The 16,599-nt window shown below is 43.3% G+C and overlaps 1 protein-coding gene across 4 annotated transcripts in view; it reads right to left on the bottom strand.

The window, feature by feature from the left end:
* BRD4 (bromodomain containing 4) overlaps window positions 1-16,599 on the bottom strand; it is an 80,738-nt gene that overhangs the window by 31,068 nt on the left and 33,071 nt on the right. For 3 of the 4 annotated variants that reach the window (XM_084759382.1, XM_084759381.1, XM_084759380.1), the window contains exons 2-3: window positions 4,253-4,571; window positions 871-1,008 (exon numbers count right to left, since the gene is read on the bottom strand). In XM_084759382.1, coding sequence (XP_084615508.1) covers window positions 871-1,008; window positions 4,253-4,537 — 423 coding nt within the window. In that variant the 5' untranslated portion in view covers window positions 4,538-4,571. Of the gene's footprint in view, window positions 1-164; window positions 646-870; window positions 1,009-4,252; window positions 4,572-16,599 lie in introns of those variants that run through there. The other variant, XM_084759383.1, reaches the window with a different exon arrangement.

The following is a 16,599-nucleotide window of genomic DNA, read 5'->3' on the forward strand; positions in this document are numbered from 1 at the left end:
AAGCCTGTATCACATTACCTAATGGACCCCCACTCTGTCACTATGTCCAGAACATGCTGTCCCCGTTTCAGCTCTAAACTGAGGGCCTAGTCTGTACAGTTTGGTACCTCCTAAGTGGTGAGAACTAAGGCTTTACAAAACACAGTAAACTTCAAGAAACTCACCTACCCATCTCTTCTGGGCAATTTTACCCACTACACGAGCAGAGGTCAAAAGCTGAGTTCTGTATAGTGTCTCCCTCCAGAGTCGTTCTATTTGAAAGGGTTGGTTTTAATCACATCTGTGGTCTGAACTGTAAACAAATGATCTGGCTTCATGGCACAGCCGAGCCGAAAGGTTTGGCTACGGGGTTGGGAAGTGACCCATGGGTCTATATGTAAGACCAGGGGGACATTCAATTTTATGGCCATGTCCACAGTTCCAGGAGACTGTGACCCACAGAACAGCTAGGATCTGCAGCTAGCCCCACTGTACCCTCTCACATCAAGGTTTGTGACTGAGCACACTCCTGCAAGACTCTAGTTGCACAGGCTTTTACCTGACAATCTACATCATCCCAATAGACCACTGGCGTCGTCTGTCCTCATTATGCTCTCTACTAGACATGCTCAAGAACTAACAACCCCAAGGATACTAGAGGCAGGCGCTTCAGGTTAACAAAGATAAGGTCCCCCTGCCCCCACCCCCCGAAACACCCAGTCCTAGGCACAATTACAGGTCCCATTACTCTACCTCTGGGAGTTTCTTGCTATGATACTTACAGCCCAACTGCTCCCAGCAACCCTGCCCTTAGGTTCCTGACAAACATCCCCACTTTTTGTTCCCTTCCTTCCCAAGCAGGGCACTGGACCCCTGCCCCCCACATCTCACCTTGTTGTAGATGTAACAATTTGTAAACATAGTGTTGAAGTCCTGGATACATTCCTGAGCATTCCAGTAATAGTTGTTTTCCAAGCGCTTCTTTATTGTTCCCATATCCATGGGTGTTTTAATGATCTTATAGTAATCCTGAGGAGCAGAGAGATCAAAGAAGGCCAGTGTCACCTTAGCAGTCATGCTGGACAGGCTATTCGGGCATGTGAGCACCTCTCATGCCTTGTAACTCCACAGTCAAAGAATTTTCCATGTTGTCATTGAGGAACTGAAGGTAAAGTGGGTAAAGGACAGATTCCTAAACACTAAACGGCAATGTAGAGGGGAAAATGTACAAGCTAACAGGTTGTCATCATGGGGGGGGGGGGGGGGAGGGAGAAATCAAATACTTTCCTTTTTACCAAACAAAACAACAAAAAACCTCACACAATGTATTTTGATCATTATGTGCCTTTATCCCTCAATCCCCTCATCCAGGCCCCCTTGTCCTTCTTAAATATCCCACTGAGTCATATTAGTGCTGCCTGTATATACATGAGTGAGACTATTAGGAGCATCACCAGCAACCTCCCAGTAAACATATGCCCAAAGAAAACTGACTCTCCTCTCCCACAGCAGCCATCAATCACCATTATCTCCTCAGGTAGGGGTGGGGACTTATAAACTCCCCTTCTCTTTTGGGGTGTTAAAAACATCTTTTTATTCTAAGTATTAGGGAAACCACACCACCTTTTAAAACGTAGTTCTTGGGGATAGAGGGACATAGGAAAGCATCAAGGGACTGTCTCAAAATTAAAATGGGCAAAGAGGTTTTGAGCTGAGCTGACACTCAGAAATAAAGAAAAGGCCAATACTGCCTACGTAAAAGAAGTCATGTGCAGATGGCCTTGCTCTGGTCAAGACTACATATGCATGTAGCCCAGGCCAAAAGACAACTCATAATCAGACTTCCTAACCTATTTCATACTCTGCCTCCTCCCTTCCTAGGAGAGGTAATAACAAACTAATCCCTGTGGAAATCTAGATAGAGTTTATTCTGTTGACAAAACTCTCTGACAACAGTGTTTAAATCTGTACTGGCTGGTGTGTCGGTGGCTCAAAGGCAAACAGACAACAGTAAAGGGCAAGCAGAAGAGCAGTGGGATGAAAGAATGCTGGCGGAAAGGAAACGAGAGTTAAGGCAATGAGTTTAAAGTAGGACAAGGGGTCAAAATGCATGTGAAGACACGAGGCCCCAGAAATTACAAAGGGGAACCTGGAAGGTGGCTAATAGATCCTGAAAAGTATGAGCTCTTATGCCACCAGATCTACTCAGATTAAGGGTCTTGAGATCATTCTTGTCCAGCAACCTTTCTTTGAAGACAGAAAATCAGTGGGAGTGAACACCTGCAATTCTAGAACTTAGGACATAAAAGTAGGAGGATATGGCGTTCAAAGGCCAGATCTGACTATGTAACAAGTTCAAGGCCAGTCTGGGACCCGTGAGACCCCATCCTTTTATTTGAAAAAGTCTGCTAAAGATGACATCAAAGTTGGCAGAGGAGCAGGATTCACAATGTCCGGGAGAGGAGAAATTTGACCCAGTTCCAGCCTCTGCACTTGACAGTTTTTAAAAGCCAGGCCTCACCTATCATATAGGTACTAGCCAGGGTATTCCTGTAACCTCACCCAAGCCCCTTAGGAACCCCAGCATGTTCCTGTGACCTCACCTGAGTCCCTTAGGAATGTCCTATCTTGACCTTTGACCCTTCATGCCCCTGTTGTATCTTTCTATAGAAAGTGGATATTCTATTCTAGCCTAGACATACTTTCCCTACAAATCCAAGTCTGCTCAAATAGCAGCTTCAAATCCTCACCATAACCTTCACAAAATCACAGTTCTGGTTTTGACTTCTATGTCAAATCTTTCTATTAAATGATTTATTTAATAGATCTACTAAAAGATCTATTAATGATTTTTTAAACAGCCAGCGGGATGATCGTGTGAGACTCATCCTTTTTTTAATCTTGTTTTCTCTGCTGTAGAAATCTAGCGACTGTGGGTTTGCTGGTGATTTTTGGTCTCTTCAATAAGGCCTCGCTCCCCTCTTCTCAAAGTTTGGAAACTCCTGTCTTCCACTCCCCCTACCCCCCCAACCCCCGCTCTTTAAATCCTATTTGATCTAAGAATGTTGCTGTGGTGATCTACTGAGAATAACTCATATATGGGAATACTTGGTCCTTAGCTGGTAGACTGTTTAGGGCTGTATGTCACTAGAGGTGGGCTTTGAGGTTTCCAAAGCATACACCTGGCCTGGTAAGTCTCACTCTGTCTGCCTTCATCTTGCAGATAAGGCTGTAAGCTCTTAGCTACTATGCCAACACCATAACTACCTGCCACCACACTCCCAGCCATGATGGTCATGAACTAACCAAATCCTCAGAAACTGTAAACAAGTCTTCAATTAAATACTTTCTCTTATAAGCTGCCTTGGTCATGATGTTTCTTTACAGCAAAAGAATGGTCAGTTTTTCCAACCATGCTGCATATCCGTGCTATACACTAGTGCCATTAATCTCCTCAAACAGCCTCCTGAGGGACCTGCAAGCCCCCACCGCTAGCTGCTTGCATTACTTATCTTAGTTAATGGTGGGCATTACTGCACCCCACCCCACCCCCGACACACACCACTTTCTACCAAGTTCATTACTCAGATGTCTTGTCTATTAAGGCCAGAAGACACAACAGCACAACTGTGGTTTTCTTTCTTTCTTTCCTTTTCTTTTTTTGAGACAGGTTTCTCTGTGTAGCCTTGGCTGTCCTGGACTCACTTCATAGACCAGCTGGCCTCGAACTCACAGCGCTCCACCTGCCACTGCCTCCCAAGTACTGTGATTAAAGGCGTGCGCCACCACCGCTCAGCACAACTGTGGTTTTCAAGACAGGGACATGTCTTGTGTACTTGCTCCTGAGAAGATACTCTTCTACCTGCATCAGCTTGGCAGTGCTTTGGTAGTGCTGCAAGTAACTGCTGTTGCAGTAAATCAGGCCCCTCTCTGCACAGGCTGATCAGTCACAGCTGAGAAAGGAAAAGGCTTGGAGTACTAGTTGGACCTCTTGATTTTTAGCTCATCCTGTTTTAATCTCTCTCTATACAACTTTCCTGGGGCCCCAAATTAACTAAGAAATCAGTGTATATCTAAGCCAGTTATGGCTTCCTCTTTTTCTTTTCCTGTTTGATTTTCAGAACTACTACAACGAAATACTGAAAGGCCAATGTTGATACTGGTATTCAGAGTTCTTACCAGGTGTCCAAACCCACCTCCACCCTTCTGCAGAATCTGCCTACCAGGAGAAACTGAGGGTGGTAGTAGCCATAGGCCCTGGCCAGCTACTCACAGGGAGGTTCAGCTTGACGGCATCCACAGGCTGCTGGAAAGGCCACGCAAACTGGTGTTTCCATAGTGTCTTTAGCACCACTCTGAGCAGATATTGCAGTTGGTTGGTCTGCCTCTTGGGCTTATTAGGGTTAGAAGTCTCTGGGGGTGGAGGATTGGTGCTGGCTGCATTTGCTGGCTGCGGTTGGGCCTGGGCCTGCGTTGTAGACATTTGGGAGGTTTCTAGTCCATCCCCCATTACTGGCAGATTTCTCAATCTCGTCCCAGGGCCGCTCTCTGTCGACATGCTAGTGATCCCATCACATTCTTCACCAGGTACTCTACACAGAAAGAAAACAATCCCATCAGAGACCAGACAGCATGTGAGCCACACGAGAAACAAGTGTCTGCAGACTCCAAAGATCATGTTCCATTGGCATTCACTGGTCAGAATGTCTGAGAGAGCTACCCCACTCTCCAAGTAAAAGGGCCCTAGTAATCAGACTGAACATCTAGCTGAGCTTGGGGAGGAGAGACTGAGGAAGATTTAAGACCTTCCAAGTTTAAGACCTGTCTGAACAACTCAGTCAGATTGTGTCTCAAAATAAAAAATAAGAAGGGAGCTAGGTGGATATATCTTAATGGTAGAATACATGCCTACCATGCATTGATGTATATAATCCTAGTACCACCAAAAAAGAAAAGGGAAAAAAATAAATAAGTAAAATAAAAAGAGCCAGGCGTGGTGGCGTATACCTTTAATCCCGGCACTCGGGAGGCAGAGGCAGGCGGATCGCTGTGAGTTCGAGGCCAGCCTGGACTACAAAGTGAGTCCAGGACAGTCAAAGCTACACAGAGAAACCCTGTCAAATAAAAATAAATAAATAAATAAATAAATAAATAAATAAAAAGACTGACCATCTAAGCACAAAAGATAGGTATTACCAACAACTAGGGGCAGAGAACTTGGAGTAAGAGCTCATCAGGAGCAAGTGAAGCCACCGGGAACTACGTACTTCACAAAGGGAAAAGGTGTTTCATAAGCCTGCATGACCCTTTCCCCACCTATACATCTGTAAGGATGCTGGTTGTGTGACGGGATAAGATAATGTAAACCCTTGTTTCTTATGTGCCTTATGAAGCATAAAGTCAAATCAATATTTCTATTTAGGCCAGAGCTACACCGGGAAGAACAGCAAGGTAAAACCTACTCACCTGGCTTTGGATAGCTTCACATTTACTACTTTTTCTGGGTAACTCAAATAATACATGTTTACTGAGGAAAGAAATCTTTTAAGAAGTTACTGCTTATTTAGTCTATCTAACTATTCCAACGAAACAAACTAAGGTTTCTAAATAAACCACAGCTGAAGGAGTAGCAACCTGTCCCACTCTGATCCCCAGTTCAAAACGAGTATTTTCATGAAGTGGATAAGGAAGTGCTTTATGGATGTAAAGCCTTGTCTTTTATCTCTTCAGCATAGCATTTGAGATAGCGCAGGGTACCAAGAGCTGAAACTAAATGTGCATCTTCTTCACATAAGTCTGATGGGGTTGGTGATGAAGCAGCCATGCAACTTGTGGAATGCACACCATAAGTGAAGACACAGGTGAGCCATGGCTTCAGGACCAAGATGTGGCAATCCCTGCAACACCTTCAGTGGAAGGTGTAAGCATGTTGAAACACTGCCTTAGTCTAGCATTATCACGGACTATGCTGGTTTCTTTCTTTTAAAGAGACACATAGACAATGTGACTGTCCATTGAAGCTAAAGGACAAACCTCCAGATTGGTTGTCACAATCAGGTTTCTCCTAGAAAGCTTAGGGCATGCTTATAAGCCCAAAACTTAAGGGTGAGGCAAGATCATGAGCTTGATGCCAACTGGGAACACACAACTGCCTCAAAAACAAAACCAAACCCAACACATATATTCTCCATCTCCTTCCGATGCTATGTACTAAGCATCTGCCAGGTAAGCAAGTGGTGGGCAGGGAGGCTAAAGCTGAGGGACAGGACAGCCCACAACTGTCATCCTCATCCACCACAATACTGTTAATATTCTCATATATAACAATGGAAACTGAGGCTCTGGGAACTTCAAGAATCCACTCCTACTGCAGTGACATCTACCCGCCCAAACAGAAACAAAACAAAAAAACAACAGGGGTGTGAGGAGACAACCAGAACAGAGCAGCTCCAAAAAAATGAGGCCCGGTGATTGCCCTAGAGCAGAGATATCCATTCAACTTTCCTTGGTAAATTCTCCCTTTAATGTCATCCTTATTGGACTCACACAAACCATCTATGGTCCACAATATGACTATTGGCATCCCTGTCACGTTCACACCTTTCGTTTCTTGTGTACACACGCACACATACATCCTGCCCAGCACCTGATGCTTCCTTGACCTTCTTCACCTGTGACTTCCAGTAAACCCTTAGCACTCATATTTACAAACTTGAGTCTTGAAATCATTTTCATTCTTTCACACAGAAGACTGTTACTGTGGCTCTGAAAAAGCAGCACTCATGTGGTATCTGCCAGACTCAGTCAGGTACTTAGCCAGTGTGTCTCATTGGCAGCCTGGGGTATTTAGCACCTGGCATGGCATTTTTCTGAGTTGATTAAGCAACACTTGAGGCCAATACCATCAAAAATTGGGCTACTGCTCTGGCCATAGATAGGGAGAGAAGATACTGTACTAATGACAAGGCACACTACATGTGCTCCTACAGTGAGGTAAGCAGAAATAGGTCTGATCAGCAGTGACAACAGAGACACTGATATAGACGAGAGACACCAGCATCTATGAAAAACAAACACAAGGGTAGCTAATAATCTGACAGTTAAGACAACTATTTAGGCCAACTTTCCTATCTAAGGGTCAAAGAAATGTTGTTCCCCTTTCTACTTCCATTCTGACCAAGTGGAAGAAGCCCCCATTTCCCAAGGTTAGAAAAAGGTGAATAATAGTTAGAATTCCTGTTGTTTTCAACTCTAAAATGCTTCAGGACCCCAGTGGATGCCATGATTCTGAATATGTTCCAGAAGAAAGCCTGAAATAATCTGTTTTGAGTTTAGAGAAATAAGGGGGAAGATGAAACAAGAGTGGACAGTGTGGTGCTAATAATGCCAAGGTGTCCCAAGATACCATCATGTTAAAGTGAAAAGGGCACTGAAAACACTATTAATACGATGCAATTGATCACTTATTAGGCTCTAGTATATTCCTTTCAATGGTGCTGTTAATTTCCAAAACTTAACATCTCACCGTTGCTGTTAAAAAGAAAAAAGAAAAAAAGGAAAAAAAAAGGGGGGGGCAAGTATCACACACAAAAAAAATCAATATAAAAGGGGAAATCACAGTGGTTCTAAATCTGAGAGGTTATACTTAGTATACAGTGCTTAAGAGAGACAGTCATTAACTATAATTACATAAAGTATTTCTCCCTTCAAAAACATTATTTTTTTCAACCACAGAGCTGTGGGGCATTAGCAGCTTGGTTGTTTCTAATAAACAGAACCCATGAGTGCTCCCTTAGGCCTGAGTGCATGTGGAAAGGCTGAGATTGCCCTTCCCCATTTTCACACACTGGCATATCCATGTGCTTGAATATGTACAACGAGTGTACACTGTGCCTGCAGGTGGAAGCACTCAGTTGAGAATTATCATCAATTGCTCGTCTACCTTACTTCACTGAGACAAAAATCTCTCCATCAAGCCTAGAGCTCACTGACTAGTCAAGTCTTGGTAGCCAACCTGCCCGTGGCCACTGTGCCCCTCTACCACATATGTACGTTTTGGGGGGGGGGGATTTGGGAGGGATCTGAACGCTGGCCGTGCTTGGATAATTAACTTTTAAGCTGATTCCACAAGTCCAACCCTGACATTTTTAAAGATGCTATGAATTTATATGTGTGTTCTGAATTAAAAGGTATAAATATTGATATATTCATAATGAATTAATGGAAAATATATATATACACACATTCCCAAAGTTCACCAATTTATGATTAAGAATGCTTCCTCCTGCCTCTGCCTCCCAAGTGCTGGGATTACAAACGTGCACCATGCCCTCTTCTTAAGGACATTCTTTGATACCATCTTGCCTCTTAAAATAGTGTTAAGACTACTTTAAAAACACCTGGTACAGAATATATATATATATATCCCAATGGCTACTGTACAGTTGTTGCCAGTTATGATCATTACCAAGAAGTTCAGTAAACCTAGTAGGTTGTGACCAGCCATATTTTGTTCCTGATCAGGTTCCGGCCTCTTAGTCCCCTAAGCCCAGTCACCCCTCCTTAATTCTGCCCTGTCCCTTCAGGCTTTCCTCTTTCTTGTAATTATAACACAGAGGCAGCAAAATGCTAGGGAGGTAAGGAACAATTATGAGCACTAGATAACTGAAAGTCATTACTGAGCTGGGTGCAGTGGTGCACGCCTGTAATCCCAGTACTCAGTGCTGGTGGATCTCTGTGAGTTCAAGGTCTAGAGTGAGTCCAGGACAGCCAGGGCTACAGAGAGAAACCCTGTCTCAAAAAAGCAAAAACAAAACAAAAACAAACAAAAAGCCTAACAAACAAAACAAAAACACACACAAAGGAAAGGGAAGAAAGACAGACAGACAGACAGACAGTGCTGCATAATCTGCCCTAGAGCCTAGAAAAAAACCCCACTTCTAGGTCTGATGACGCCCTATGCTCTGTATTATAAACTTGATCTGTATTAGTTTAATTAATCCTCACAGCAACCTCACAGGTCAAGGAGTGGAATCATCATCTTCACTGTGATACCCATGACAACACAGAAGTCAAATGGAGGTCATGTACAGTAGTGTGTGCTTGGTGTGCTCTAATCCAAACTAGCCTCATCAAGCACTGGAGCAACAACCATGAGCTTCTGACTTGGCTGACAGCACAACACCTCATTCCTCAGCAAGCCTGCCTGCACCATAGAGGTATCAAAGTATCACATGACTCAAAGAGCCAGCGCGACCCCCCCCCCCTGCATACCAGAAGGGGGACATCAGATCACATTATAGATGGTTTGTGAAACACCATATGGTTGCTGGAAACTGAACTCAAGATCTCTGGAAGAGCAGACATCCAGCCCCCTCAAGTCAGATTTCTTTTTTCTTCCCCCCCCCCTTTTTGGGGGGGTTTTTCAAGACTGGGTTTCTCTGGGTAGCCTTAGCTGTCCTAGACTCACTTTGTAGTCCTTGAACTCACAGCGATCCACCAGCCTCTGCCTCCCAAGTGCTAGGATTAAAGGCATGCGCCCGCCGCCGCCACCACCACCGCCGCCCAGCCTCCCCCCCCCTTTTTAAAAAAGATTTACTTATTTATTATGTATGTATACAGTGTTCTGCTTACATACACCTGCACGCCAGAAGAGGGCACCAGATCTCATTATAGAAGGCTGCGAGCCGCCACGTGCTTGCTGGGAATTGAACTTAGGATCTTTGGAAAAGCAGCCAGTGCTCTTAACCGCTGAACCATCTCTCCAGCCCCATCAAATCAGATAGATTTCTAATAGCACTATCTCCAAATATTTTCACCCACCAGTAAAAAAATCAGAACTGAGACACCTTGTGGTAATTGGCCATCTGTTTGCAAGGAGACTTGGATATCATTATAGGCAAAATCTGAAGCACAATTTCCTAATGAAGCTTGGGGTATAAGAAGAGGCCTGAAAGGAGGACATAGCTTAAACTTGTTTTCTGCTGGCCAATGTAGCACCCAACGCCCATAGAAAAAATACATTCAAATGCCAGGCGTGGTGGCACATGCCTGTAAGCCCAGCAGGCAAAGGCAGGTGGATCACTGTGAGTTCGAGGCCAACCTGGTCTACAAAGCAAGTCTAGGACAGCCAAAGCTACACAGAAAAATCCTGTCTCAAAAAACAAAACACCAAAAAACAAATTCATGCCTATCCTTAAGGCGTGGGAGAGCACCTTTCTATGAGTATAAGGTACTTGCATAAAGCATTTGAGGCAATGACAAGAGTCAAGGTAGGGGACACTGATATTGGCAAAAATAATTAAGAAAAGTAAAACAAGGACTTTGCAGGTAAATGAGTGGAACAAAGATCATATTGAGTAAGGCAGCCCAGACCCAGAAAGACAAACATCTCATCATTTCTCTCATTGGAGGTTCCTAGTGCCAAATTTTCAGATGTGAGTACATATTTTGGAGTAACTGCAAAAATCAGGAAAGCAGGAAAGGAACCATTGGGAGGGTAAAGAGTTAGGGGAACAATAGAGTGGTGAGTAGCAGGGTCCAAGTGATCTGATCTGCTAAATGTGTGTGGGGGTGGGGAGTACTGAGGGAGGGAGGATGAAAAAATATATAAGGAGGGTAAAATAACAGCAGTCTTAAGGAAGCTGGGAGTAGTTGTGCATGCCTTTAATCCCAGGAGGCAGAGGCAGTAGTATCTCTCTTGAGTTCAAGGTCAGCCTGGTCTAGAGAGTGAGCCCAGGACAGCCAAGGCTACACAGAGAAACCCTGTCTCAAAATAACAAAAAACAAAAATGCATAAGGAATCACACAATTAAGTCAGTTTAAAAAATATAATACACATATCTATATATAAAATACACATAAATCGTTTAAATAAAATTTTGTCACCTGGGCTGACTATAATCCCTCCTAGAGCCCAAGACCATCTAACAAAAACTCCAACACCAGGCAAAAGAAGCCCTCTTTTAAGTTGTTCATTATGGTTATTTAAGAGACTTCCAAACATGCATGAAATTCCTGTGCCCTGGGTTGCTCTGGAGAGGTGGAAGGCAAGTCCCTATTGCTAATGACAGCATGCACTTCAGACATGGGGCCTAGAGTCCCATGAACTGGAACTAATCTGAATGCCTCTTCATTGAGAGCTAGCTTTTCACGTTACTAGAAGGTAACCCCAAAACTCCTATAAAACACATGACTGGCAGGCACAGTACACATACCGTGGTGGTAACCAATAGCCAGCTCTATAATTGTATTCAAGACTTGTCCAACAGGAGAGAAATTATGCTTGGGCTAGTTAAGTCATAGATCTGGGAGGAGATACTGACTAAACCAGCATAATCCTTAACTACACTCTAAACACTCCTCCACCTAGAGCTCATGGAACATTGTGGAAGAGGTGGCAGAAGATTCTAAGAGCTAGAAGACCAGGAAGCTTGCTGTGAGACTGTCTCCTAGTAATGTCAGAAGTATACCCACAATGGTTCAGCAATGTGACAGCCTAAACATGAGCTAAACAAGAACAAAGGGCATGCTAAAGTAGATGGTGGACAGGAGGTCACAATGCCTCAACCCTACACAGACAACGACAGGCAACTAAGAAATGCTGATAGTGGGACAAATGGTCTTCCCCAGGGAAAAGGACACCAATTGTTTATCCAATACCAAATGGTGGCCCTGAAAACATAAAAGTAAATTGGCATATATTGAGTAGGTTATATTTATATTTGGAAATATATATGTATGTAATATATGCATGTAAGCAATCAACTTTTTAAAGCACAAGAATCTGAAATAAACCAAGGAGAAGTATAGGGGAGGGACTACAGGGAGAAAAGTGAATGTCAAAATGATGTAATCATATTACAATCTCAAAAAGAAAACACAAAAACCAAACACACAAGTGATTTCTCGTTACTAGGCAAGTTGCAGCTTACCCTGTCCTAGGAATATCTTTCCTGAAATACTGATTATACAAGGATATAAGAAAGCCCATTCGTCTCCTGGTCCTACAGCAATGGCTACTTCACAGTCATGACGACAGCACTGTTTCATTGTGCAATCTGTGTCAGTGGGGAAGCACAAACAGGATTACTTTTCCATCTGACTGGTTCTTGCAGCTGGTGAGAACAGGGCTTATATCATGAGCCAGACTGTACCGCCTGGAGCCAGGCCAGTGGCTGTATGCCAAGGTAGCTCTTAGAAACCTTAATCCTTTTTTGCTCAGTTTGTACACATCCTGGCCGCCCCCCCACATGACAAATTAGACTCCATTACCTCAGACTCTGCAGTACTGCAGACCCTGTATCTTCCCTAGAACCAGATGAGTGAAGGTGGAGATAAGCCAGCCTTTTTGCTAAGGGAATGTGAGAAACACTCTAGTTCTGTCGCCTCCACTGGAGGGAACATGGGCCAACAAAGATCTTCCAGCCAGGAAGAACAGAAGCCAGGCCCAGGGCTGACTACAGCCCTACCAACTCCAGTCCTAGTGCTTTTCCTTTAGCAAGCAATAGGCAAGCCAACCACACTGGGAGTATGAGAAAGTTGAATTTCTCCCTCTTCTCTATAAAAGATGCCAGCAAGCTGGAGGGACAAGCAGCAAGTGTACGATAAAAATGCTAAACTGTTGCATATAGGTTACATCATGGTGGTGACAACTACAATCTGGAAGTAAAGATTTAAAGCGTTTCTGTAAGAAACTTGCAGTAAGCCAGGCGTGGTGGCACACACCTTTAACCCCAGCGCTCTGGAGGTAAGAGGCAGGCAGATCTCTGTGAATTCAAGGCCAACATGGTCTTCTACAAAGTGAATCCAGGACAGCCAAGGCTAACCTTGTCTGGAAACCCTCCAAAAAAAAGCAAAGCAAAGCAAACACTGATATGGACATGATCAATATTGCTGAACTAACAGAGTAAATAATGTAAGCTGTGCAGGACAGACACAGGTCTCTTAAAACAACCCATTCTTCTGTTACCACAATGTGAAAAGCAACCAGAGACAAGAAAACAGGTAAACCCAGCCACAGTGGAGTAAAATGCCAATTGGCTTAAGGACCAGTTTGCAGGTCCTGTTTCACAAATTTCTAGACTTTTTGAAGAGAATGGGAATGGGAAATGTCATACATAAATATGTCAAATATAAATAAAATTTTGGTTTTGGTTTTGTTTTCTCCTTCATAGACAGGGTTTCTCTGTGTATCCCTGGCTCCCCTGGAACTCACTCTGGAGACCAGGCTGGCTTCAAATTCAGAGACTCATCTGCCACTGCCTCCCAAGAGCTGGGATTAAAGGTCTGTGCCACTACTCCTAGCTATTAAGTTTGTTAAAAAATAAAAAATTCAGATGATGTTAGTTACAGATGTACACAGACACATGTATGAACAAGAGAAAAAAGTGTATGTGGTGGCAGGTCTGTGAATGACTGTACCTATTCACACTGAAAAAAACCTGGTGGGTTTTTTGTTCTGTTTTCCCCCTTCCAATATGGGGGGGGGGGTGTTGTTAAAAAGATCTTTATACCTAGGTTTGAGTAAGAGGCACACCAGACATAACTGAGTCTCTGCTTTCCATGAACTTAGCACTTGGTGGAGTAACAGTGCTATGCCAGAATGCTTACTTAAAAGAAGAGGTGGCTCACTGCCTGCTCTTCGGAAGGACCTGGGTTCAATTCCCAACACCCACATGGCAACTCACAACTGTCTGTTAACTCCAAGATCTGACACCCTCACACCAATGTACATAGATTAAAGTTAAATAAAATAAAATAAACTACTGTGGTGCTAAAAGAACAAGGGCCCAAATTTCATTGAGTTTTTTGGGGTTTTTTGTTTGTTTGGTTGGTTGGTTTTGTTTACTTGTTTGTTTGGATGGTTGGTTGGTTTTGAATTGGGGTCTCATTTCATAGCCCTGGCTGGTCTAGCACTCACTATGTAGACCAGCTGGTGAAAACTCAGATCTCAAGCCCTGGGATTAAAGATGTGAGCTGCCAGTCAGCTCTCCTTACCCTTTTATAGAGCTTATTGGTATACAGCAGTCAAATATGGCCTTGAAATGATCCTCCTACCTTAGCCTCCACAGAGCATTAACCATCATTATGTTGACCTACCTCTCATTAAAAACAAAACAAAAAAATCAACTGAACTAAAAGCTTTAGGTACATTCATGTTACTATGTAAGTACCATACCACACACATCTCTCTAACTTTTTCCATCCTGCATCCATAAAACACTAACTCCTTGCTTTCATGATTTCATTCCTGGCAACCAATTAACTACCTTTCTGTCTCTAGAGGCCTCACTTAAGTGGAACTTCATGGCTTATTTCATTTAACAGGACATACATTACAGCATATTTCAAAAGTCCTTTCTTCCCAACTTTAAGGTTGACTGTACACACAAATCACACTTTACTTATATGTCCATCCAGTTTCTGAACACTTGGATTTCTTTTTAAATGTGTATTAGTGTTTTGCTAACATGTATATATGTATACTACATGCATGCCTGGTGACGGAAGAGGTCAGAAGAAGGAATCTAACCCCATGGAACTAGAGTACAGATGGTTGTAAGCCACCATGTGGGTGGTAGGAACCAAACAGGCGTCCTCTGTTAGAGCAGCCAGCGCTCTTAGCCACTGGGCCATCTCCTCAGTCCACCACCACTCTTTATACAGTTTGTATAGCTATTGCCAATCATGCTGCTACATGGGTATAAATATCCATTTGTATCCCTGATTACAAAAGAATGCCCTGCTTGTCTTCTGAGACAAGGTTGCCCAGGCCAGCCTTGTATTCATGATCATATCGTTCTGCCTTCTAAGTACCAGATTACAAGCATGCACCAACACATCCAACATGAATGCCCTCATTGTTTTATTTTAGCATGCATGCAGATAGACATATGTGTGTGATATGTGCCTGCGGGCCTCAAGTTTGATACTGGATATCTTCCTTGATTCAACTTTACTGAGACAGAATCTCTCTATTGAACTCAGGGCTTGGTGACCACCTAGTCTTACTAGCTAACTTACCTGGTGATCCTGCCTCTGCTCCCTTGGTGTTTCTGAGTTTCTGAGATCCCAACTTTCAAGGATGAGGACATGTTTGCAGAGAAAGTGCTTTATCCACTGAGCCATATCCCCAGCCTCATGCCCTTATTCTTAAAAAGAAGTGAAAATTTTGAAAAAATACCACATCTAACTCCTCCTTCGGGGGGAAGGTGTGAATTAAAAGAGGCATGGTGACACATGGGGTAGTCTGAACTACTTACTTTAGAGGCCGAGGATAAAGGGGATCTCTAAAACTAGAAAATAAAAGGCCAGCCTAGGCAACATAGCAAAACCTCATAGAAAACAAAGTATAAACATGGCAAAATTTTAACTGATGACAAGTCTTTCTTACTGTTTTGAAAGCTGCCAAAAACCACTGGGGTACATGCATGTAATCCTAATACCCTAGAGGCTGAGCTATGAAGTTCCTAGATTTAAAGCCAGCCTTGGCTACATGTGAGACCCTCTCAAAAAAAAAAGAAAACAAAAGTAGCTGGGTAGGGTGAAGCACACCTGTATCCTAGCACTAAGAGAGGCAGAGGCAGGCAGGTCTACTAAGTGAGTCTATAACAGCCAAGACTATACAGAGAAATCTTGTTTCTAAAATCCAAAAGGGGGCTTGGGAAGAGAAAGAAAAACAATGTCCCTACCTTAAAATCCAGCATTAGGTGTTAGAACAAAAAGCCAGCATAAAAATAATCCCAATGAATGAGCCAGGCACAGAGGTGCAGGCCTGTAATCCCAGCAGAGGCAGGTGGATCTCTGAGTTCAAGGCCAGCCTGGTCTACAAAGAGTTCCAGGACAGCCAGGGCTACACAGAGAAACCCTGTCTCAAAAAGAAAAACAAGCACAATGAAAACAGCCTTGGCTGCTGGTCTAAGGCTGAGTGCTGCCTTTGATTTCCTAAGTCTGATGAGATTTTTCTCGTCTAAAGTGAAAGGAACTGAGGGGACTAAAGACCCTGATCCCACAGGACCAGCACTCTGCCCAGCTAGTTACCTTACTTGGGGTAGGCATCTCACTAACTCTTTAAGAGCCTTATAGAGGAGAAGGAAACAAGTTTAGCATAGAGGCTCCTACAGGAACAAACAAAACCACAAAGGGGAAGGAGGTGCTAAGGGTATAAATCAGTGTAGAGCACATGTTTATTCTGTATAAAGCCCTAGTTTCAATCCCTAGTGAACATACCCTCCAAAAGAGGAGAAAAAAGATTGGGTAAGACTTAAAAATAACTTAAAAGCCTGGAATGGACTGGATTCTCAAACATCAGGACTAAAAGGAACACAGCACAGCAAGTTAGAGGAGGCAGGTAGGGCCATACGGTCTTAAGCTGTTATCAACTTAGAGAAGTAGGGGGAAGCAAGCTTGTTCTTCGAGAACCAAACAGTACATACAAAGGGGGAAGCAGGAAAGCATGAAATATGAAATAGGAAAAGTAAGGTACATAAAAGACTCTCAAACAGAGCTGAGACTGAAGGAAAATCTTATAACAAGAAAAATACACTACAGTAAAAGGGATGACCAATTAACCTATAAAAGAGTTTACAGAGTCTAACAAATAAATATGCTGTGCTAAGC

The sequence above is a fragment of the Acomys minous genome, assembly GCF_964271855.1.
Source record: "Acomys minous genome assembly, chromosome: 15".
In the NCBI taxonomy this organism is placed as follows: Eukaryota; Metazoa; Chordata; class Mammalia; order Rodentia; family Muridae; genus Acomys; species Acomys minous.